The following is a 25,369-nucleotide window of genomic DNA, read 5'->3' as shown; positions in this document are numbered from 1 at the left end:
AATTCAAGTTCTCGCGTGATTTTTCCCCAAGTATATATACATCTTGATATCATAGGTATTAGGACAAGTCGTCTGGCCCTGCTTTTCTTGCAGAAGAGAAGGAATGGAGGGAGGATGCAGATAGGACTACAAAATATGCAGAGCATTGGCAGAAAAAAAGAGAGGGGGCCGCCTAAAAGAATGAAGAGAAGACATCAGTCATCAAGATTCTACAACAAATGAGATGAATTGTTCTGTTTTATTACAGCATTAGCACTCATAGAATAGTGTCATTCTTCTGTTTAGCACGGACCATGCAATAAACATGCAACAGAATCCTAAACCTTTGATCTCACTTTTTCAATAAGTTCTCTTCTAAGAATCTTGCCTGAAGCTGACTTTGGGACGCTGTTAATGAATGTCACCCTTCGCAGTCTTTTGAAAGGCGCAACCTAAAAAATTTGGAGAGACAAAAAGAAAGAAGGTTATAGCAGGTGCTCCCTGTAAAACAAAAATGCAGACTGTATTTCCCCCAGAGACGATATCTAAAAAATTCCAACATTTTGAGCATCGATAAACAGTTATAGTAGTAGCGTAAGCAAATGGAAAGTCAAGCATGCGAAAGAACCGAACAAGTAAGAAACTACATATTGCCCCTTAAATCTCATGAATTAAAGATCTCTCTCTCTCAATATGCAATTCATCATCCTCAAAATGACAAAGTGGTTTCTCTCCACTCTTTGTCCTGGCCAAGTCGAAACTGGAGTGGTGAAAGTTATTTTAAAAGATTAATCAAAATGATCCAAGATCCCGCTTGCTGATATTGAAAAAAGGCAAGTCAACCAGGGAGCTTCGTTGGTGACAATCAAGCACTCAATCCCGTGCACAGACACCAACACTGCAGATAATCCCGCCAGAAACTGCTCCTAACCCATCCCGCAGATCTAAGTGTTCCCAATTTGATAACCATGAGTGTCTATAGAGCCAGAACAGTCCGAGGCATTTGTTGCTAGGTCCTCGAGAATCTTTACTGGCTCTTGAGCACATTTTCTTTTCTTCAAATTTTTTAAACAACATTATGAGTTTACTTGCAGATAATATGACACTAAAAGCCTTTTTTAACTAATTATACCTGATCTGCAATGTACTTTTTAATATCTTCTTCAGTCAGTGAGCTATTGGGAGAGCGGACAACATAAGCAACTGGGACTTCACCAGCTTCAGCATCAGGAAATCTATACATTTGAATCAATTTTTGGTGAATTTGTATAACCCAAATATTATGTAATACTTCTACAAGAAAAACTCTTGCACAAAAAGTTCTGCTTACAACTACTTACGGGATGACAACAGCATCTAATATTTCAGGGTGAGAAACTAGCAGCCCCTCAAGCTCTGCAGGTGCAACCTGGGAAAAATGGACGAACGATTATTGAGACAAAAGATGCCTTAACAATCCAGTGCTATTGATTTTCTAATGATCTGTGACCTGAATTTCAATGTTAATATATCCACTGTATCTGTCTTTTGTTTCTGCTCAATGGATTCTTCCTGCAATTACTTACCTGAAAACCTTTGTACTTGATGAGTTCTTTAATACGATCAACTACATATAGCTGTCCTTCCTCGTCAAAATATCCAAGATCACCAGTATGCACCCATCCCAGTTTATCGATGGTGAGCTTCGTGGCTTGTGGGTTGTTGAAATAACCTGAAAATATCAAATAGACAATTAACACAGATGAACGATGATATGAAAATAGCACTGACATGAATAATGTTATATACAATAGTAAAGTAGCACACATGCACAGTTTGAATGCTAACAAGTGTGCTGAAATACCATCGGCACTTAATTTGTAAAACAAGTGGCCACTAGTCCCTCAAATTTACTATAGATGTATGAAGCAATCCGTGCACCTCAAACACACAAGCCAAACCTCTAGGACACCACTTCAGAACCAGTTACTAAAATTCTACAGAACACATACTGAGACAAACTAAGGAAAAGGAAAGAATACACTTTGTGAATTGAAACCTCCATTCTTGTATCATTAAATGTAAAAGATGGTAGTCCACTTTGCTCCAGTATAGCTTATTACCAAAAATGCTAATTTGAAACTCAGGATCTTTAAAGATTATAATCATTTATAGCTCCAACATTAGTTTCATTTACAAAGATTAGGCATCATTAGAAATTGGAGCTTTTGCCTATCTTCATCCTAAGAACAACTAATTTAAGTTAAATATTAGATGTAAAAACACAGTTTTACCTTGCATCATGTTTGGTCCCCGAACCCAGATTTCACCTAACTTGCCTGGAGGAAGAGGCTTCGATTTCTCCACACTAACTATTTGAGCTTCAACTCCTGGAACAAGCATTCCTGCTGAGCCAGAGTGTCTAGCGCCTAAATTTGAATTCTCCACTGAGACGATCCCACAAGTCTCTGTCATACCATAGCCCTGAAATGAGAGAAGACTCTTGTACTATAACACAGTTACCCAACCCAAGAAACTCATACAATGCCAAACAAATGCAAAAAAAGGCTTGATACACCATCTTTTGGAGGAAATGAATATTTGTTAGCTATCCAAATTCTCTCACGACTAGAATGTCTTTATAGATGAACTTGAGATGCAGCTATGAGCAAAGGCTGACTTCAACTTCTATGTGACTTTTTATGAGTATATCTATCTATTTCTGAGAAAAAAAAAATAAACTTGAAACTGTAGAGCGCGAAGTTATTCAATCTGAAGATCTCTGAAATAATTATCCACCTCAAGACCAATTTAATGTATCCAGTTGTATTGACTTCAATTCATTTTCAGCCAGTAAGTTAATTAGAATGAATTGTCCTCAACATGCAAGAATTATAAACACAAACTATGACCACTGATTCAATAGTACAATATTTAAAGGTTTCGACGATTTTGACAATTTTCTAGATGACTTAACTATCAATTTCACACAGTTCACATCCATATCTTTTAATCTCAGGATCAGGTGGACTAGAACTTTGATCATCAATCAACAAAGATATGTAAACTATGCAAAAGCTTAATGAAGGATCTAATCTTCTCTTTATGATAAAAAAAAAATTCTCACAAGCTCATCATACTACATGCTTTCGTAAGTATCAACAAGCAGAAAGATATATGTCCTATTAGGTATACACCATAGTACAAAGTAAGAGTATCTTGACTTCTTGTACTCAGCACATCCAAATACTTCTTGTGTTGGTATATCTAAATATCTCTCGACTTCTTGTGTTTGCTAGGTCCAAATATTCCTTCATTCATTTTCTTTATTATATCCAAGCACTAAAGGTTTATTTACTAACTCTGATGTCTTTTCTAAACTTGTTCCTTTGCTAAGATACTTAATCATTGACTAACTACTAGTACATCAAGCATGTTATCAGACAATGATTCACCGATAACAGCATCTTAACATTCTCAGCCGAAAAAACATAGACTAAGGAACCAAAATTTGAGCAAAAGCTTCTACCTGCAAAACCAGAGCATGAGGGAAATTTTTAGCACATTCTTGCATCAATTCCCTCCCCAGTGGTGCAGCCCCTGATCCAATCTGCTTCAAGGATGACAAATCATACTTCTTAACCACACTATTCTTAGCCAAAGCTAATATGATTGGTGGCACAACCCACATGTGAGTGATCCTGTGCTTTTCAACAGCTTTGAAAATCATTTCCAGATCAAACTTTCCCATTGAAACAACAGCATTACCCCTCTGCAGCTGTGCATACATGATAACAGCAAGCCCAAAAACATGAAACATAGGCAGAACACACAAATACACATTATGCAATTCCCCTGCAAGTTCTTGATCAGCAGTCACCATCAATGAGGAAGCAATAAAATTCCCATGCGTCAAGACTACACCTTTGCTTATACCAGTTGTCCCAGAAGAGTACAACAATGCAGCAGTGTCCGATTGCTTAATAACAGTACTAGAGATATCCCAGTTCATTGGCCCAACTATCTTGATCAAGTCAGCAAAAAACATGACTTTCCCAGATAATTTACTGCCAAATTCTTGATTTTTATCGGACCCCAGGAGCAAAATCGGCAAATTAAAGCCAGAAACTTTGGAAATCAATTCAGGGACAGTGATGATAAGCTTAGGGGAGCAGTCTTTGACTTGTTTGGAAAGCTCATAAATTGTGTAAAGGGGATTAACGGTGGTGGCTATGGCACCTATAGCGATTATCCCAAAGAAACAAATGGGGAACTGGATTGAATTGGGAGCAAAGATCAAAACAATATCGTTTTTCTTGATGCCCAGATGGTGAAATAGGCCATAAGAGACTTTGGAAATGATTGATTTGAATTGAATGAAAGTTAAGGTTTGGCCAGTATGGAAGTCGATAAGGGCTGGTTTATCTGGATACGATGAGATGTTTCTGAACAAAAATGAGACCATGGAAAGATTGTTGTCCAAGGGTTTGGGAAGGACGAAAGGTGGCCTCAGAGATCTGAATATCCCATCTCTGCCATAGCCAGACTTCTCCATTTTCTTCAAGCTGGAAGCTTTTTCCTCTTTTCTTTTGCTTTTAACTCTGAACACTGAAGAGCTGAAGGATAAATGGTAGCGGAGTGCTGTTGAGAGAATATTCAGCAAGGGAGTTCAGAAGGGAGTCGCTATTAAACCATGCAATCTTAGAATTGGTCCAACTGCTCATCTTACATTTTGGACCTTGGATGACAAAGGCAAGTTGGCAGTTGGCAGTTGGCAAGTCTATGAACATGAAAGCCTTTGCTAAATTTTATCAAAAAAAAAAAAAGAGATAATCCTAATCTTAATCTTAATCTTCTAAGCCAAAAGAGGGAGTTTCCAATTATTATTCCAATCAATAGATTGCGACCCCTTGTACAGTTGTACGTTTCGTGATTGGTTTGTTGTGGACTGGTCATCTTGGAATTTGAATCAATTTTAGTGGCTTTTTCAATCGAATCTTCCCTTTCTTTTCTCAATGAAGAATCCCACACTCTTCAAAGTGGCTAATTTCTTAGATTATCAATGAAAAAAAAAATCGATCAATTGTTAGTCTAACAAGAGGTTTCATAAAACTATACTGTCGTGTTGACTCAGTATAGTAGGGAGAAATATATATATATATATATATATATATTTGTAAAGTTAGATGCTGCAAAAAAAAAAAAAAAAAGAGCTTCACAACATATGTTTTTTTATAAATCTTGTATTCTACCAGGTTGAGGGTCTGTTTGATAACATAAAAAAGTGTTGAATCTGAATTTTTTCAGACATTCAGATGTTTTGACTGTTTGATAAATGAAAATGCATTCGCTGAATTTATTAAGTAGTGCTGAACTTGTGTGTATTTTGTTTAGTACAAAAATCCTAACTGAATGCTTAATTCTAATAAGAATCAATAAAATTACTTCAATTACCTTATCTTATTTACCAAATCTACCCTTGTTTGTTAATTATATTCAAAATTTTTATCTAATTAAACAACCTAATATTCTCTATCTAATAATTTTCTATTTCTCTTTTCTCCCTTTTGAATGACTTTCACATCTTTTGCATACTTCTCATATAATATATTTCATCTTTTATATTAATTTGATTTAAAAATAAATATTGTCATTTTCATACCTAACATTTTTAGCTAATTAAATCATAGGTTCTATTTCTTTTTCGGATGAAAAGATATAAGGGTAAAATTGTCAAATTTAACTTATTAAGCATTTAGTTATAAATATTTATCAAACAGTATAAATATGTTTAGCATTAAAATTCAGACATTCATATATTTCTTTTCAGTGCTTAAAATTCAGCAAATTAATTGTTTCAGTATTCAGATTTTAAAATTCAGACTTCAGAATTCAGATTCAGTTTTATCAAACGGAACGTGAGTCAATCCTATAGTGGTCAATTCTTTTTTTAAAACTAGGAGGCATAAATAGCGCGACGCGCGCTGGTAATGATGTTTTGCATGTCCAATTGAATGTAAAAGAAAGTCGAATTACAAGTTTAATTAGTTTAATTGTTGGGAGTGGAAAATAGAGTATGTAAACACATATATTATATTAGAGATTGTAATAATTTAAAGTACAAAATGTTTTGCAAATTTGATGACTATCGTTAAAAATAAGCTACATGAGAATATTAATCCTTCAACGCAAAAGATGGTATGCTTGACTAAGAGGACCCTTCCTGGCGACAGATAACCATTTAGCTCTCCTCACTACTAATTCTTTCACCATTTAATCTACCACCTCACCAAAGAGCACTCCTTTTCATCCAAGATAAGTGCTGCCTCCATTTGCAACCAGCAAAGAGAGTGGACCAAAGATTTGCCTGGGTGGTTTTCATGAATAATCCAACTACATCCAAAATAGCAATAAACTCATCTTAGAAGAGAAATTTTCAAAATGATAATGAATTTAAAAAAAAATTGCTGCAAATGGGGCATTTTGAGTGTAGAATTCTGTCAAAAGGTTTGCACATTCAGCGAATGCGAAGTCACTTTAAATTTTCAGCCCACAAAATCCCAAAAAAAAAAAAGAAAAAGAAAATGGCGTCTCAAACGTGAGGTTTGGCACCTCACAATTGATATAGACAATACATAAGATATAAACAATTGATGTTTCATCTTTTTTTATTGGTTTATTAAAATTTAAATTGCCAAACTAAGGAAAAACAGAAAGCAATTTGCATTTAACCGCTAGTATTAAGCAAATTGAGAAAAATAAATAAATGCATTGTACTCAAAATTTATAACCATTAACTAATTTTGGAGTTCGATGACGATTTCATCTAATTATCAATCTGAGTTCATCTGACCACATCTTAGTTTTCATCCAACTTTTTCTTTGCTAGGAATTGCTTTGTCAACAGGGAATGACTCAATTATTCTTGTCAATCCACCTATCATTCTCGGCAATAGTGTCCCTGCAGTTGCCATACCAGGTTTGTATACATTGAACAAAGCTTTTACAGCTATGAGTTCTTAATTTATTACATTCGTTGATGTTTCGCAATCATCTGTTGTTAACCAAGTTTCTTTATCAAAGGTGTGAATTCGCCTTGATACAAGATTTGGAACAATCTGGAGATATAAATGAAAGCGCATCAGAACGTGGCGAGGCTAACATAATCAAAAAAAAAAAAAACAGAGAAAAATTGATGATGATTTTTTGTTCCTCTGTTGTACAACTATAAGTCCAGGTGGCTGTGTCCTCTCTGTTAATGCTCACAGCGTTGATTGTGCAGCAAAATTTCAGTGAACTTAGAGCTTTTGAAATTGTATCTGCAACCTATTGACTTGTTCAAATTACTTAGAACTTGCAACAAATCATGTCAACTATATCATTGAACATTGGTTCTCTTCCCTTTTTTTTTTAATGGCGTTCATTAGAAGCTGGACAAGAATTTTGACCTCTCATAATGTCTTTGCAGTTTGTTACTATACCATGCAAACACAATTGCAATAAAAAAAAATTACAGTGGAAATGCTATTCCAAGTATTACTCAAAAAGTAACGGGAGTACACCCAACCACTAATGATGTTGATCAAATTGAGCATGATATGTTCGATATCAGGTCTTGAATCTGCTTCGGTTGCAAAACAAGCCATCATGAGCTTCAATAGCCTGCATTCGAAATCCTCTTCGCAGTGCCATATTGGAACATCATGTAGTTTCCAAGTTCACCTTACCTGTAGCATCCTGGAACTGTTAATATCAACTATGGGTCCAAAAGAATCAAAGCATTAGCTAGCCTAAACAAGATCAGGCTTGAGCCACCCATATTAGCATGGCGTGGTATTCAAAATTTGACGTGTCGGACGACTCGGAGCAATTTTTGACAATGAATAAGATCTGTCAATGGTTTTTGGTCTGTGGTATTCAAAATTTACTCATGTGTTATCCATCTAATCATGACAGTGTATATACTGACAATATATATATATATATAATTTACTCTATCTTTTATTCCAGCAATGATTAGGCTAATGGACTGAACTCTAAATTATGGGCGAGTTGGAGTAAATTATCGATCTGCCTAAGGACAATAGGACGTAGGTGAGATTAAGGATGGCAATGGAGGCGGGGGGCTATTGGGGTAGGGGATGGGGAGGAATTTTTTCCCACCCCGCCACCGGCTTAAAAAAAATAAATATATATGTATATAATTATATATAATATTTAATTTAATTAGTTACAAACTTATGATAATAATATTATTAGTTATATGTATTATATAATATATATTAGTATATGTAATATAATTGATATTATCAATTATACTAATAATTATATATGATTACTAATAGAAATTATTAATTAGTTATACTAAATTTACTAATACATTTATACTAAATCCCTAATTACACTTAATACAATAACATTTTTTCTCAAAAAAAAAAAAAGCACAAGCACAATAATGAATTAGTGATTGTATTTGTGCCAAAAGTAAAAACTTGACTACTTTAGTTGTATTTATTTCATCATTTTGGATTGTATTCAAATAATTTTTGTTTGATTGTTTTTATAAGTTTTAATTTTGAAATTACAATGAATAATAATTTAGTGATGTGTTGATATTTTAGTACTTGATTATTTGCTAAAATTTAACTATTATAAAATTATATAACAAATTTTTATTAGCCCGCGAGTGCCCCCGCGAGGGAAGCGAGAAGGGGCAGGGTTGGGACGAGGAGAGCGGGAGTGGGGGGTGAGGGCATGGGAGAATTTGTAGGTAACGGGACGGGGGGCGGAGGAGGGGTCCCCCGCCCCATAGCCATCCTTAGGTGCGATGGCCCCCTTACTTGGGCCCATCTACGTCCAAAAATTGTCAATAATTTGAACCAGATGTCTAACTAAAATAAAGGAATCCGATATTAAGTTGTCTATCGTTTGACCCTTCAAATAAGTTGTTTCAGATTTTGTTTCTGTTCCGTCTGTCTCATTTTTATTTAACTACCTTGTGTATTGTATTATTAGACTTATCCCCAATATAATACTATAATAAAATTCTAAAAGTTATTAATTAATACACACAGCAATTAAACAGAGACGAGACAAAAATGAAAACGAGACAGACGCTTTCAAGCCATCATTTGAATAAGATGTCTAACTCACGTGTAGGACTAGGATGTTAAGTTGTCCATAATCAAGATATCTAACCCCCACTTAGTTCCAACAGGACCAACACCTAAGTAACTACTGACCATTGACCACAAAAATTGTATTATGCCTACCACCATGTAGTGGCGAAGCCAAGATCTTAGAGTGAGGAGATCAACCACCATGTAGTGATGGAGCCAAGATCCTACGGTGAGGGGATCAATTTTCATTATTACACAAAAATGACGTAACAGTAAATTTAAAGTTAATGAATGTTTTTGTTAAACATATAATCTCTCTCTCATTTTTAAGTTTAATAAGTTTTGAAGTTCGTAATATTCTTAAATTTAGAAGTCAAAATCATTCTTTCTGTTCGAATTTGAAAATTTTGAAAGAATTTATTTTAAAATAACTTCCACAATTAACTTTACGGAGATCCAAAATTATAGCATATAGTAATAATTATGAATTTCTAATTATTTGGGGGTCAACGTAGATTAGAAAGTAGAATGTATTAAATTTTAGTGGGGATAAATAAGGGTAATTTTAAAATTTTCCAAACCTAAAAATTAATTTTCTCAAATTTAATTGCCCCCACTTAAATATATGCGGTTCCGGCCATGCCACCATGCATGATACATGTTGCCCCTCTCTTCAGTACGCGTGGTTCCGCCCATCCAACGGTGCATGACGACACTTGCGGCTCCGCCCCATGCCACCATGCATTGACTCTCCCAAGCCTCAGACAGCTCTAATTACACAAAGCCAAAGGTGGCTGTCAGCTTCTTTTACTTTTATGGGCCAATTAGAGGAAAACTTCTAGGTACATCCACTACCTTTTTTTAAAAAAAAAAAGAAAAAAGAAAATATACAGCCCATTAGGAAAATGTTTAAGCGTCAGACCTCGTTGTGAACCAGATTGAAAAGTGTATTTGTAACGGAAGTTTTTTGGTTTTCTTGTATCCAAAGAATTTGTTGGGTCAACCGTGGTTATCGTTAATAAGCCCAAGGGGCATTTGGTTAAACCCAGTAGTGTAAGCTCCATAAACCGCTTTGTGCTGCTGACTGCTTGAGTCTATATATAGTTCACAAAATCACAGAAGTTATCCGAAAATTGAAGCCGCTTTTGTCTCTCCTAAAACTCCACCAGGTACACTCACTCATCTCGTTTATGTCGCTTCCATTTGCACACAGTCCCACACTGACGTACTCAATTGTCGCAACAAATGGCCGCTTCTTCACTCACTAAAACCGCCATCTCTCAAATTCTTCGATCAACCATTCTCATTACCAAATGTCCTGTATCTAAAATCCCGTCTTCTTCCATCTCCCCTTTCCCCATAACTAAGCCAAAGGTCCCAACTTCCCACCCCGACCCCCCTTTTCTTTTCTTTAATAGTAGGCATCAATGATTATTAAAAAAATCGCTGTTTTGATAGTTTTGATACTCTAATACCATCCATTTGCTCGAGCTTTTTTAAACGGTAATTCTGTCTGCAGGTTCCTAATTTTCCCAAATTCATAGCATCACCAGTAATGGCTTCATCAGGGTCCAAGGAATCACCCGCCAACAATCCCGGACTCAATACCAACCTTGATGACGCCACCAAAGGTTACATCTTGCAACAAACTGTAAGCTTTTGATCTCAGTTCATTTCATTTTCCATGATCTTGTATTACTGCGGTAATCTATACCATCAAATTTGATTAAGTATCTCTTTAATAACCCTTGTGTCTTTTTCATTTTTTCCCCTGCATCTCTTTTGGCTTTTCAGATGTATCGGATTAAGGACCCAGAAGCTAGTTTGAAGTTCTACTCTGAAGTGTTGGGCATGTCGTGAGTGCTTCTTATTCTCTTCTTGTTAATCTTGGTCAATTTGGAAATTTGATCTTATTCATATAGTTAAAGTGATATGCTTAACCTTTTGCTAACTTCAGAGCTTTAGGTGATTAATTTAGTGATTATCTTGTGGTAGTTTACAAGTACAATTTTGATATGCTTTCTTAGTGTTAGTGTAATTCTTTTTCCGAGACTAGACAATCTCACGGGACGCAGAGATAATGTGTAATATGGATGGTGAAATGACTTACTTGATTAGTTGCTAGAATGATCCACCGTTGTAATTCTAGATAGGCTTAAACCAGAGCTCCTGTTATCAGAAAGTTGTTCTTATACATTTTTGACAAAGGATATGATTCTCCACAAGCTCTTCCTTTTGCATTTATTTGGATACATTTGAAGTCTTAAAATGGCTTAACCTTTCCTAAAAATTCCATTTTGTCAAGTGTAATTGACATTGCAGTTGTTTCTTGTTGTGCTTTCTGTTGTTCTTTCTGAATCGCAGGTTACTTAAGAGGTTGGATTTTCCAGATATGAAGTTTAGCTTATACTTTTTGGGATATGAGGTGCAGCTCAAAATTTACTTATAGAAGAACTCGATCACCTTCAGTTGCATTTTTTGTTTGGCATGGACTTCTTGTTCACTGTTTGTTCTGAAGTATAGATGTTAAAAGACTTGAAACTTATGATTTACATCTCTTCCATCATCTATTCTCTATCCTGCTCTCTAGGATACGTCATGTGCTCCAAGTGATCCAGTTGAACGTACTTCTTGGACCTTCGGACGGAAAGCCACGATAGAGCTTACTCAGTAAGGATTACCCCCCCCCTCTCTCTCTCTCATATTTTTTTGGGGGGTGGGTTTCTACTTGGAAACTCATTTCCTGCTTCACCTTTTTTATGAGAATGATATTTGACATTCAATGTTTGCATTACAGTAACTGGGGTACGGAAAAGGATCCTGATTTTAAAGGTTATCATAATGGAAATTCCGACCCTCGTGGGTTTGGTGAGTAACTCAATAATTACTTTGATGGGCTTATTTCTTTCTCAATTGCTCACTTTTTGTCTTGTGGATGTGAGGTTTTGCCTTCATTCCTTGTCTTTAGATTGGAACTTTAAATGTCATGTGCAATTGGTTTAAGTTGTTATGTGGAGTGATGTAAAGTTGCATCTGTACCTGTGTACTTTTGGCTGAAAAAGTTAGAAGAAAAGAACTGTAGTAACAGTTCTTCAATTTAAACATGAGAACAAGTTGTGGCTTTTTGGGGAATTTCAGTTGGTAGATGTTTACTTTCATTATCATTGGTCATAACTTGGGTCATTTCTGCAGGACATATAGGCATCACAGTGGACGACACTTACAAGGCGTGCCAGAGATTTGAAAGATTAGGAGTGGAGTTCGTAAAAAAACCTGATGATGGTAATTATGTCCTCATATGTATTCAGATTGAGTATAAAATTTTGTACTTCCAGAATGTTGGCAAACACATGTGAATGTGCTTTAAGGAACATATTGAAAAGTATTTATTTGTTTACTGCATGATGTCTTCATGTTATGAGATGCCATGTTGTAAGAAAGGACTCACTAAATGCTACCACGTGAATTTTTCAGTTCATGGATCTTGTATCTTGAGATCATGCATCTATATTTGCACAGAAAGCATTTGTTCACTAGAATATTCCTTCCTCTGAAACATGTGAAACCTTAGAAGGGACAAGAAATTTACTCAGAATCAGATGAAAATCCTTATACGATTTCTGCAGTTGGACATATGGAGTGAGAACAGGAGGTGACTTATCTACTCTAAGCGCTTAACTTGATATGACAAGAAATTAAGGGGAATCTGAGTTCTTAAAAAGCCATGTTTCCTTTTAACATGAAATTGTTGGATAGCTGACAAGAACTCAGCATTTGGCTATTTAGTACATATTTAGCATCATCAAGAAACTAAATCTTTTTTTCTTCCCTTCTTTACCATGAACTTGTATAACCTTTGGTGTATTGCATGATGTATCTGTACTTTCAATTCTTGTATACTAGACTGTCTGCATGTCTTGCTAGGAAGAATTTACAGGACAACAAACTCTGTGTTGTGGACAAGTTACATGAATTCTTTTTGCCCATTTTTCCTTATAGAAGGTTGCATCCTGATCAAGTGCCACCAGCAGGTTATAGATAACAAACTTCTTGACCTGTTTGAGTCTAGACTAAGTAATATTTTTCCTGGATATCAGTTGCCATGAAGAAAATGCATGGTCACTTCCTGCTCTCACTCCAGGCATGGTCACTTCAGGAAAAACTTTTGCTCTCTGCTCACTTCAGGCATGGTCACTCTATCCAAATTTTAGAGAGAATGCAACCTTAGATGCGTCTTTGCAGTGCATGTCTAGCCTCTTGTCTCCTTTTCTCTCTTTCCCTCTCTTCTTTTATTTGGACGCATTCCATGACTGGGTTTCCTTTGTTTCAAGATCCAAATTTCATGAGCAGGTCCTTGAAACTGGGTTAGGATGTAAAATAGAAGGTGAAGAAAGAGAGGAAGTGGATCTGGGGCATTTCCAAACTATGAAGAAGAGTAAAGCATAGGCCTGATGAAATAACTTGATGTGATAAGAAACATAGCATATTGATAAATCTGCTTTATTGCTGAACAGGCTTTTCATTCATGTTGTTACGCATCTTATTCATCCACTAGATGGAAGGGGTCCCACGGGGAGGGCTAGTTAAACTACCGATGGTTGTGAATGGTTTCCTCATGGGGAAGTGTGGATAAATGTCACCTTAGAGGACATTTTATTATCAATTGCTCTCACTTTAGAGTTTAGAGGGCACTTGTGTCAATCCTTGTTCTTTTGTTCAATATGTTTAAAGTACTTCAACATTATATTGATAGTTCAAAGCAACAATACCTCTAAATTTGTTTACTTTTGCGTGATTTGTCTAAGCATTTTTGGTTCTATCTTGTGAAATACTCTAGCTTCTTGTCTAAATTGGCCACTGGTTACAGGAAAAATGAAGGGAATAGCATTCATTAAAGATCCTGATGGCTATTGGATTGAAATATTTGATACCAAAACAATTGGAGGAGTGGTTACTGATGCTGCTTGATATAGTAATGGACTTGCTTGTATTGCAGGTAAGAGTGTTTTTGCTATGTTCTGAATTCTGATACAAGTTGATATTGCCTATCATGCTGCATCATGTGTTGTTTTGTAGTAAAAATAGGTATATGGATGATATTAGGCATTCCATGGTCAATAACATGAATGTCTGTCGTCGTTGCCCAGCATGTTTATTTAGTCTTTTCCAGCAGTCTTCTGAACTTGATTCTGTTATTCAGTGTCTGTACATCAAGTTTCTTGTATGCCATATGATGATTTTGGTTTTAAGTCAGATTATCCCTTTCAAACTTTCCAATCAAGTTTTTGGCACTAAATTGCTGATCTCGTGCGTCACAGTTTACCCCTTTCAATTTATCGATTAAATAACTAACTCTTCACATTTTGCTTTCTGTTTTTCGAAATATTTTAACTAAATAACTAACTGGCTGGCAATTTTGTTTGGTGAATTTTCACAGAATTGTTTTCAGGGCTTTGTCTGCCAGGGGCAGTAGAGTGGAACATGACTAGTTTGTGTGTTTATGTAATAGAGAGGTTTTTGGAGTAAAATTTAATTTTGATGCAGGAGGGCAGAATTTACTGGTCTGGATTCCAGTGATCTCCAAAACGCGAAGATAACTTTGAGGAAGGATATTGTTCATCGTGTTTATTTCATGAATGTACTGTTTCGTCTTGCTGATTTATAATTCTTAGAGGCGCAGTAAACTGTTTTGAGCTGTAGTTGTACTAGCATTTGGTTTTCAACATTAGTTGGTGGTGTCTTGCTTGTATGAACTCGGAATCTGTTGTATCCTTACCTTGGGTAGAATATGTTACGCTTCTTTCACAATGCGAAGCATATTATTTGAATATCAGGATTACAAAATCCAGCAGCTGCCTCTGTCTGCCGTCCCTTTTTTTTTTTTTTTTTTTTAATATTATACCTCTGACACATTTTGCATATGGGCTGCGTTTTTATTTTATTTTATTTATTTGTGCTTCCTTTACCATTGAAACGGATTTATGTCATCACATGCTGGTTACCCTAAGAGTGGCATATGGCGAATTTGAGATTCTCACCGAAATTATTCAAAATATACATGTTTCATTAGGATTGGAATGCCACCGGACCAGACGGGTGTAACGGCATTCGCTGGTAAAATTTTCAGGAAATTCTAGACAAGAATGTAGGTCAAAGGATTCGCACTCAAGAAAAGTTTTTAAGCTCTCTCCGGTGGCCAATTATTCTAGAAGTAACTTGTATATTCCACTGAATGTTAATTTTGGATTTTGAGTTGGAAATATTAATGTTAATTTTTGAAACCTAGCACGAGATATCGAATATTTCTTAGAATCATTTTGCACGAACATGACAAGGGAGTGGGACAGAAGAGAGACTGAAGATTCTGCAAAGTTTAATTTTACTTCATCCATCCATCTCTTTGCAAACCACAAAAAGAACACAAGGGGAAAGAAAAAAAAAGGAAGAAAGGTAAAAGGTGAGAGAGACAGAAATGTAGAAGTTAATGAGGAAGAGGAAGGATGTAAGAGGTTCTCCTTGATCTTGTTAGGTTTTGCGGAACCAATCTCTGGCTAAAAGTAGGTTGGAGGACACTGGTTCCCTGTGTAATTCTTTCGTATAGCAGCTGCGAAGTTGGACAGGGTCATATTTCTCGAGACAATAAATAACTCTCTGGTCATCACATCAAGTCCCTAGCGATAAGAAGAAAGCATATTGTCATGACATTCCACACTCTTGGATTTGGAGAAAACTTCAATCACAATAATAGCTGAATTCTCAGTGGAAGAGAATTAGAGGCTAGAGACCTCATCACATCATTTTACCTTTCAGGGTAGTAAAAACTGTTGGCAGTACCAATAAAATTAAATACAAAGCCAAAAAAAACTAGTACTACCTGACTTCTCACTTGCCCTTTTGGAAGGTCTCTTTGCCTTTTCAGTTGTAGCCAACAAAAGAAAAAGGAAAGAGATACAACGGAGGATTCCTCGATGTAGTAGTAGTACTAATGTTCAGAGGAAATGGTCCATGTGATCCTGCTACTATTCAATTCACTTGAAGAAAGAGATCTAAGAAGAATCCTACATTTCTATTAAAATATGAATAGCTAGTAGAAGCTGAAGCTTCAGGGATATGTAGGAAATTTTATGCTTGTTTCTTTAGGCAAACTTGTAAAGTTATTATCCGTCGGGCCCTTTTTTTTTTTTTTTTTTTTGGTTAAAAAAAAAAATTCAATGTCAAGACAGCATATCACTGTCCAAAGGGAAAACTGTTAATGCATATTTTGGATTTTAATATTTACATACTTCAGGTGCCAGTCAGTCAGTAAGGTTCCATACTTTTTGACCTTTCTCACAATTTCACTCGAAAAGACTTTCCTAGAAAAGAAGCTCTTCCCTTCCCCACAGCCACAGCTAAAAGACAAGCAACGGGATTAAACAACTAAGACTATAGCTGGCAAATGGCAATAGCACCAGCAGCAGCCCACTAATTAATTTACCCTGAGGAGGAGGACCACTGTACATTTTTTTGTTTGTGTCCTGCACTCTCTAGATCGAGCTCATTTGGGCTGTCAACACGTGTATTATTATTGTTATTAACTTATTATTATTATTATTTTCCCTCCCTCTGCTTCTTTTTTTTTTTCGATGAATAATATAAAATGGGTTGCAAAGTTGCAATTGTTTAAAGAGTCAAGGAGAGACACGCTAGCGTGTATGATAGTTAACGTTTGGAACAAACTCAAAACCAGCTCATGTTCAACTGCTTGTGGAGAATAAGATGTACAGATCTTTATAAGGTGAACCTTTCCTCATCAAGAAGAAGGTCGTACTATTAAACTCATGCGTTGATAGCTAGTTTGGCTTTGGGAAACCCAGACATAAACATGGGTGTGTTGCAATCTGACCGAGTGGGTTGGCTGGCAGGCACCTAAACTGTGGGAACTTCAGTAGGTCTTTCTTCTATAAGTGTAAAATCTAGGATTTAGACATGTTACAAGTTGAGTTGGGACTTTCAAATGTACGTTCGACGAAAAATACTTCTGTGATGGATAGAAGAGGACTAATGATAACATTTACCACCACAAAGATTAGAAATCACAGAAACAAATATCAGGAAATTGTTTTGGTAGTTTTGGCATTTCCATGATTTGTGTATAAGATCTTGGCATCGAAATTTACTTTTCAGTTTAGCCCTTTAAACAAGTTGCACACGAAAAGTTTAACCCTTTTCAGTCGGGCGTTCAATCTTGGTAGAGTACAAGTTACTTGTTGAGCATTTGCACATGGAAAAGTTGGGACTCCATTCATATTAATCAAAAAATATCTGCAGGTGGCAGTGGCAGGGGGAGGAGGAACTGACGTCAGATGTTGTGGTCGTGTAATTTCGGACCATTTGGGCTTCTTCCCAACGAGGATTCTGATCGCTTTGGCACAAAATCAATTGAAGATGTCTGCATCTTTTTATCATTATCTGTTGTTTGCTCACATTTAGGATTTTGACGTTTTAAGACTTGAAGTCATTGTCTCATTAATAAAGCTTGCATTTCTTTTTCTTTTTTTTTAATACTTTTTGATCAATAATTAAGCTTGTTGCTGCTTTACTTCTTACTAGTCCTCACCCCATGCCAAATTAAATACTTCCTCTCCTCAGAGTTAGTATAATCTTTCTTCTAATTAATTGAGAATTTTCATCTAGTCTCAATCTCTCTAGTACTTTTACAATATTGGTCTCATTACTAATGGAATGCACATAATAATTCAGCAACAAAGGAGGATTCCTTACACCATTTTATGTGTTTTATTAGTTAGTTAACACTTGACGTAGGTTATGAGTATCCAACACCTTAAGGGCTTCAAATTGAGAGCATACTTGCAAGAACATTAAAAAAGGAAAAAAAAAAAAAAGAAGAAGAAGAAGGAAAGAATGAATTTAACTCGAAACAAACTTCCTCACTTGTTCTTCTCAAAATGAAAATCAAATATACCCAAGTAGAGTAGAAGCTAGAATGGAAAAGATTATGCATACATGAAATGATATTCACCAACAACCCAACTCATATAATTTTTGTTTGTTTATTGAATTTTTTTTTATAAAAGACATAATTTTATTGGCATGAATCTACACTAATGCTAGAAAATGCATCAATATGTCGCGGGTGTATATATGATAGAAAAAAAACTCTCACAAAAAAATCTTAAAAGACAACAAAATTTTCACTAGAAGAATTCAGGAAGAAAAAACCCTCACTAAAGAATTCTAGATCAGAAAAAACAAGAATTCAGGAAGAAAAAACCCTCACTAAAGAATTCTAGGTCAGAAAAAACTCTTAGCGATGCCCTAAGAGAGACTTTATTCCAACAACTAGGAGATACTTTATTCGAACAAATGAAAAAGAAAGTAGAGAGAGAGTGCGTGTGTGTGTGTGTTGTTGCTATGGGAAAAGACCAGACAAATCTAATCCCTCTCTTAGGGAGAGTCGGAGAAAGTTTTGGTTGGAGGAAATTTTTAATGAGAACGAGAAGAGAATTAGCATTAGAGAGAGGTTGAAGGGTAACAAAATTTTGTTTATTGGATTGAGTGTGTGAGTTTCGGTAATTGATGGGGGAGATTCAAAACCTATATGTAATCCACAAAAAGGCTAAACAATCACGTATTTTCTGGAGTGAAAACTGTAAATTTCTGTAGTGTTGTATCGAGCAGTTGCAATCGTACCAACACCCACCCCCCAAAAGAAGAAAGAGGGGGAAAAAAAAAACAAGAATCCGCTTCTTTTTTTAATTCTTTCACTCACTGCTAATTTTGAAGTTTCTCTAATGAGACAACTATGAATGTCTCTGACCACAAAAAAATCTGGTCATTTTCTGATCAATCCAAAAACATCTCTTGTTTTCAGGTCATGTCGCGTGGTCAAACCAGAACCTTAAATCAATTTAACGAAAGTAAAATCTTGTCTAATTTTATCAAAGACCCGTCTCCTATAAGTAAAGGAAGAAGAAAATAAAAGGAATTCTTCCTATACATTTCTGCCTAACATATAACTCGCCTACTCAAACACTCAAACTCGAAAAACTAGATGCTCGAGCCGATCGAACGGGCGTGTTATGTGGAAATGGATAATTGGACCATGCAGATTTGCTTGGTCAAGGACGTATCTTGTAACATCAGCAGCAACTTTCACTTCTATTTTCCTTCTTTCGTATCCTTTTTTTAGTAGTCATCACCTTTCACCTATTCTTGTTGGTGCCTTGACTGAAAACTATTTGGTTAACTGTTCACTTGCTTGAATTTGACAAGAAAAAAAAAATAAAGTTAATAAACCTCGAGACAAACTGAAACCCATAAATTTCTTGGAATTCAGATAGGGTTTTCTGGAACGATTTTGTCTTAATTAGACTATATATAAATAATGTTTTCCAGTGCTACATAATTAACCATTAATTCCACACCTGATATTAGCTGGAGAAATAACGGGAGCTTGCGAATTTGCTAGAACTAACAAAATCGTCCAATTTCGCTCCTTTTCTCTGACAGTAAAATATGCATATATCATCAAAAAAAGAAAGAAAAAAAATGCAAGAGCGGTGGTGCAGAAGCTAAGATTGACATGCACATGTATCATTTGACAGTCCTAATTAGCTGGCCAACATATGTATTATTGTCAATTTGAACTTTCTGGCTTCTTCTTCTAAAGAGATTCAACACCGCAGTAGTCCAATTACGGACTTCTCAAATGCATGCTCCTAGTAAAAGAAAAGTCTACTTCGATAACTATTTTGGGCGGTAGAAAGTCAAGTGAAATAAATGCACAACTTTCTTGGTGCAAACATGAACACAAATTTTCGAATATGATTAGCACTTTTCGAGTATTTAGCTTGACTGACTTGCCTTTTAGTTTTAGTCAAGAAGAAATTGCAAAAATTATAGGGAGGGGTAGGGGTTTACTTTGATTTGTCTAACAAGAAATCATTAACTGTCCCTAAAATAGATAATTATCCAACTGGGAATTAATGTGTGGCTAGACCGCTGTTAGTGTTTAGCAGCTTACCTAAGCTGATAATGCTAAACAAGGGTCAACTCTATTTGGGACCCCCATTTGGTTGATGATCACAAAAACAATGGTCAATGATCAACCAATCAACCCAATCGGCAATTTCCAAGTCTTCATCCTTTGGGACCATGTAATTAGCTGTGGCCGACTGCTTGGTTCCGTTCCGTGATCTGCGTGTGAATCAACAACAGCAATCTTTGTTCCAAATTTGTTTATTGGGATTGCTTTTGGATTATTCACAAAAATTCACATGCACGTTACAGAGGTAGATGCCTGTTCCACAACATTTTATGTATTATATTTATATATGCGAGACTAGAGATTTAAAAATTGAGAGACTGGTCATTTTCTGTTCCAAAATAGAAGTAGTATTTGAAGTATATTATTGTTACAAAGGGCCTATTGTTTTCTTGTTTAGTCTGGTTCTGACTCTTTCAAACAACACTTTTCTAGAGGACTAAACGAGTATATATATATACCTAAAAGGCGGTACGTTTATATAATTTTGTATTAGCAGTTCTTGCAACCATTACAGTCTTACGCAGCGCAGGTTCTTTCTATAAACCAAAGCAAGGTTGAAAATAAATTAAAATAAAAGATAGAAGTGCTCTTCTTTTTTTTTTTTCTTTGGAGGAACCAGAGTGCCTCAGTTATGGACAATAAACAGAAACCACACAAAAGAAGAAAAAGAAAGACTTAAAAAATGATTTGACAGCATGAAGATATTTACGGATAAACTACAACGACTACTATTTGTTTCAGCGACGGATCAGTGTTGCATGGTGGATTGTTACTAGAATAATGATGACAATTTCTCTCGTGCTGCTGCTAGTGCTAGAAACATAAAGGGCAACATTTATGTCTGAGTTCTGACTGGATGTGGGGGGTTGTTGTTTTTGCAGTAGGATTAGTAGCAGTGATGCTTGAGGAGAAACCGTACAAACACGAACACATCATCAATACCCAAAAAGCAATGCACAAAAAGAAAGGCTTTGCCCCCGTACTGTCAAAAAAGAAATAGAACTTTTTTTTTTCCCATTGATTTCCATCAATACACACAAACCCCAATAAACTCAACTCAAACAAGTCTCATCTGAACCATATTCATCTCTGCTCTGCCTCCAACCACGCCACACCCCGCCACCACCCCCAACCCTCCCATCCCATTCCTTCAAATCTTACTGATGGTACTTGTACTACTGCTAATACTTACACCGTTCAGATTCTTTTTTATCAATAGTTGTCATCAGTAGTTGTAGTAGTACATAGCCTCCCTACTCTCATGTGTCTTGTTTTCATCATTGAAAAACAAGCTCATGTTACTAGAGCTAATCAGTTGCTTAACTTCCTCAAGATCATACTGGAGTTGAGTAGTACTAGTACTGTTTCCACAAAGCACTACACTTGGCTTCTGATCATGATCATTACCTCTTCCATCACCCCATGTAGTTGAACTGATTTGATTTCCATAGTCAACCATGAATTTTTGGTTTTCTTGATGATGATGATGATCATAACCGTTAGTACTGTTAGACAAATTGTAACCCTGAAGACTACCACCGTTCATATGCTCTTGTTTGATCTCCTTTCCATAGCTGATCTGGCTGCAACTTCCATCAGATGATGAACAACTTGCTTGATCAGTACCTCCAAAGATTAGCATATTATCCTTTCCAGGGTAAAACTGCATGGGACTAATCAAACCCTCTTGATTGTGCCCTTGAAGATAAGAATGATGATTAGCAGTAGTAATAGTAGCCATAGGATTAACGTTGTTGTTGTTGCCGTTGAACAGCAGATTTGGCTGGACTGAGGGAAAGGATTCAAAGCCTGTGAGACATGACTTTGCTGAGGTCGAATAATAAGGGCTGCAATCATTATATAGTTGAGACAGGCTAGAAAAAGCTTGAGATTGTGGTGATGAAGTTGTATGAAGAGAATTTGAAAATGGGGGTAGTTTTCTTGGGTCTAATGGAATCATCCCCATGAGCTTCTTCTTCAGCTTGGTATTCCAGTAGTTCTTGATATCATTATCTGTCCTTCCTGGCAACTGTGCAGCTATAATTGACCACCTGTATAATTATTAAATGTTCTTTAGAAACTATTTCAACAGGAAATTTTCAAGATAAGTTTCTCATCAGAAAAAAACACTGAACCTTTCATCTATAGTTGTTAACAAACAAGCATTGCTATCTAGTGGACTTCAGCTTGGCACGCATGCACAAGAATTGTCCAAAAATGGTAGAATCTTTTGACACTTTGCAATTGAAATATCATAACTAGTAGTAAGTTAGTAAAATCTATTCCAAGTACATTCTTCTTTTCTTTTCCTTCTCTTTTCCTCTATTGGGTTCTTATTTTTTCTATTTTTGGTTGGACTTTACTGTTCTTCTGTCATGAGAACAGTTAACAATTTCGGAAAACATAGGAAGGATTTGGATCAAATGGGACAGCCTTAGGTTAACAAAATAGTTGCTCAAAACAGCAAATTTTCGTGAGGGGTGGTGATAGTAGATTTAGATGCTGCCTACCTGCTTCCAATGCTTGCATACAAACTGCAGATTATTCTGTCTTCATCATCAGAAAATTCCCCATGTTTGATGTTTGGCCTAAGATAGTTAAGCCATCTCAACCTGCAGCTCTTCCCACATCTCTTCAAACCTGATCCAAAACCAAGCCAATCGCGTTCAGAAAATGTATCACAAACTACTAGACACCATTGACAATAACACACACAAAGTTTGAGGCATTTCCTTGACTATGTTCATATGAAGCTTGAGAATAATAATAAAATGTTACCAGCTTTTTGAGGAAGAGCAATCCAGTTGCCACCAGTCCCAAATTTCTCTATAAACTCCTTCAGCTTTGCATCTTCTTCAGGTGACCAGGGTCCCTTCTTCACGTTGGCCTTATCACAGCAAGGAGCCCTTCCCATCTCTCTCTCTTTCTTTTTGTTGATTCTATGTGACTCTTGTCTCTCTCTCTCTCTCTTGTTTTCTTGTACTATTATATCTATTGCATCTCCTTTGGCTTCTTCTGAGGAAGCTCCCTCTTCTCTTCCTTTCTTCTCTCTCTCTCTCTCTCTCTCTCTAAAAAACTGGACTCGGTATGATGTGCTCTTGGTGGCTTTTTATTGAGAGACTTGGGTTTACAACAGTTAAAAAAAAGTGATTATTATTTTATAAAGGAATATATACAAGTCAAAAGGATAGGCCTGTTTAATCAAATTTCTCCGCCAAAGTATTGGTGAATTAGTAGCTGACGGAAGTTTCTACCTCTAAATAGTGAAACACTACATGCAACCTTGCTCAGTCTCTTCCTTTTGGTTCAAGAATCAAAGTCTTGCAAGTAGATCTAGAAAATTTAGCAGTATAACAAACTGATAGAGATAGCTAGCCAGGTCAGTAAATTTTGACAATTTCCAACTGATAGTATAATTTATCTTATGATAAGCACCTCTAAGGAAAAAGCCCCAAATCTATTCTTTAGAAGATCACTCAATCTCCATGCATAAAGCCAAACACATACGTCCTAAAAATTTATACCCCAAAAAGGAAATAAAAAATAAAAATAAATAAAATGACTGATTAGGGTTACTACTGTTTACTATATACATATACGGCGACATCCACGGTCTGCATGTCAATTTTATTTTTTTTAAGTAACAAAAAAGATTTAGTGATGAGGGAATTGGCCAGTTTGCATTGTGATGGATGAGAATGATCACCTTCCATGATACATCTATTAGATTCCGGGTAGCTAATGCTATTATTATGATCAGGTGATCAATTTGCATAGACTAATCAATGCCACCTTTGAACTGTCACCCTTGCACACACCAGGCAAACCATTTTACTGGTCCTTGATCATTAATCTACCATGTCCTTCTCAACAAGTACCAACCAGCTACCTAAGGTAATCTCACTCACCAACAAAAAGATCAGCTACAAATTTACATGTCACACTTACTTAACTTTCAACGTACGTATACGTACGTACCCACTGATCAATCAATTCAAATCCAGAGAAGAGTTTTCCTTCTTGGTTTCATTTGAATCATGCATGCATGCCCTGATCTTCGCCATCAAACCACTGATCTTTCCCAAAACGAAAATATTCAACCAATTCAATTCTTAATTACCGCTTTGGAGGATACAAACTAGAGAGGAGTCGTTTTCAGAGGGCAAATTCTGGCGTTACTATTTCGCTCCTTTGTAGAAAGTTGAAGCAGATGATGCATCAAGAAAGTCGTCGTTCCCAATTTATTCAAGACTTTTATGTAGCGAGCTGAAATGGTATAGTACTGGTGAATAGAACCTTTGGACCAAATAATTTGAAGTTGAACTAGCGAGGAAATGTAAAGTCCTCGGAGTTTGGCTGTGGAAGGCATCGCCCGCGGACATGTCATTTTCATAAAATTTTAATTGCTCAGTCACATAATTATAATATTATTAAATAGACGCCTTGATTAACTAGAGCATGTTAAGACCAAAGACCAACCAATTACGGCTAGCCCAATTTTCTCATGGCTTCACAACTGAATACTATAATTTAACGACCCCTAAGTGGTCACTGGACCTATAAATTATTACATCTCCCAGTGGTCATTCAGACCGTACGTAGATTAATTTATGTACACCACTGTGTCATGTCTTGATTGGGGAAGATTAGCTGACTTGTCGACAAAGTGAAAATAAATTGAAGTGACAAATAAAATACTCACTGCATCGTAGGACAAAAATTCATGGCAAAGTACCATTAATTACCGTTTTACTTTTAGCCGCACATGTTCCTGAAACACTTGCACCCTAGCTAGTATGTATTTGAAACATCAATGGCCATATGGTGCTGGAAATAATCTTTTATTATTATTATTATTATTATTTGTGTATGACTTTTTTTGCGCCATCATGGACATGGGAAATGAGGGAGAGGGAGGTTCTACCGGAAGAAATCAACATGAATCGCATTTTAAGTTATAATAATATGATTTGGGCCCTTAATTCTTGACTTAAGATGAGCTTTGTTCTGTAATTAAAAAGGTAAGCACACCTAGTTTATGTACCAAACCCTTCTAGTACTAGCTATATCCAGGACTTGAGGATCTGTTTAACCACTTTATGCATTATGAATTTTGAAAACCTTATCTAGCTAGAAATGTCGCCTTTTTCTATGCAATTATGAAAGTGATCTCACTTGTGGCTCAGGATATTGGCTCATTTGAATAAACAAATCGAATATTTTGATACTAAAACATCATGTA

At 36.0% G+C, this 25,369-nt stretch overlaps 3 protein-coding genes across 8 annotated transcripts; 1 reads left to right on the top strand and 2 right to left on the bottom strand.

Moving 5' to 3' along the window:
- Nucleotides 1-181: 181 nt before the first annotated feature.
- Nucleotides 182-4,648, bottom strand: LOC113727337 (probable CoA ligase CCL7). 2 transcript variants are annotated; one of them, XM_027251447.2, is made up of 6 exons: nt 3,488-4,648; nt 2,253-2,442; nt 1,545-1,690; nt 1,320-1,387; nt 1,112-1,214; nt 182-431 (listed from the first exon to the last, which is right to left on the bottom strand). In XM_027251447.2, the coding sequence occupies exons 1-6, from the start codon at nt 4,511-4,513 to the stop codon at nt 318-320; spliced, it is 1,647 nt and encodes a 548-aa protein (XP_027107248.2). In that variant the 5' UTR covers nt 4,514-4,648; the 3' UTR covers nt 182-317. The 2 variants fall into 2 exon arrangements, 1 of the variants encoding a protein (XP_027107248.2); XR_011839713.1 differs by having other exon boundaries at nt 325-431; nt 1,310-1,387.
- A 5,444-nt stretch (nt 4,649-10,092) lies between these two features.
- On the top strand, nt 10,093-14,925 carry LOC113727335 (lactoylglutathione lyase-like). 5 transcript variants are annotated; one of them, XR_011839700.1, is made up of 10 exons: nt 10,270-10,451; nt 10,597-10,728; nt 10,872-10,933; nt 11,442-11,502; nt 11,668-11,747; nt 11,875-11,945; nt 12,270-12,359; nt 13,175-13,262; nt 13,945-14,073; nt 14,622-14,925. XR_011839700.1 is itself a non-coding variant. In XM_072076717.1 (9 exons), the coding sequence occupies exons 2-8, from the start codon at nt 10,633-10,635 to the stop codon at nt 14,043-14,045; spliced, it is 561 nt and encodes a 186-aa protein (XP_071932818.1). In that variant the 5' UTR covers nt 10,093-10,246; nt 10,597-10,632; the 3' UTR covers nt 14,046-14,073; nt 14,622-14,925. The 5 variants fall into 5 exon arrangements, 3 of the variants coding, with proteins under 3 accessions (XP_071932818.1, XP_071932817.1, XP_071932812.1); XR_011839702.1 differs by having other exon boundaries at nt 14,515-14,925; XM_072076717.1 differs by lacking the exons at nt 10,270-10,451; nt 13,175-13,262 and adding an exon at nt 10,093-10,246.
- Nucleotides 14,926-20,810: 5,885 nt separating this feature from the next.
- On the bottom strand, nt 20,811-23,181 carry LOC113726634 (transcription factor RAX1-like). Its single transcript, XM_027250484.2, has 3 exons — nt 22,906-23,181; nt 22,638-22,767; nt 20,811-22,178 (listed from the first exon to the last, which is right to left on the bottom strand). Exons 1-3 carry the CDS (start codon nt 23,039-23,041, stop codon nt 21,353-21,355), a joined length of 1,092 nt encoding a protein of 363 aa, XP_027106285.1. The 5' UTR covers nt 23,042-23,181; the 3' UTR covers nt 20,811-21,352.
- Nucleotides 23,182-25,369: the final 2,188 nt, after the last annotated feature.

This window comes from Coffea arabica, chromosome 1c (genome assembly GCF_036785885.1).
Source record: "Coffea arabica cultivar ET-39 chromosome 1c, Coffea Arabica ET-39 HiFi, whole genome shotgun sequence".
In the NCBI taxonomy this organism is placed as follows: Eukaryota; Viridiplantae; Streptophyta; class Magnoliopsida; order Gentianales; family Rubiaceae; genus Coffea; species Coffea arabica.
The sequence above is the reverse complement of the archived record's forward strand: the minus strand, read 5'-3'. Positions and strand labels throughout refer to the sequence as shown.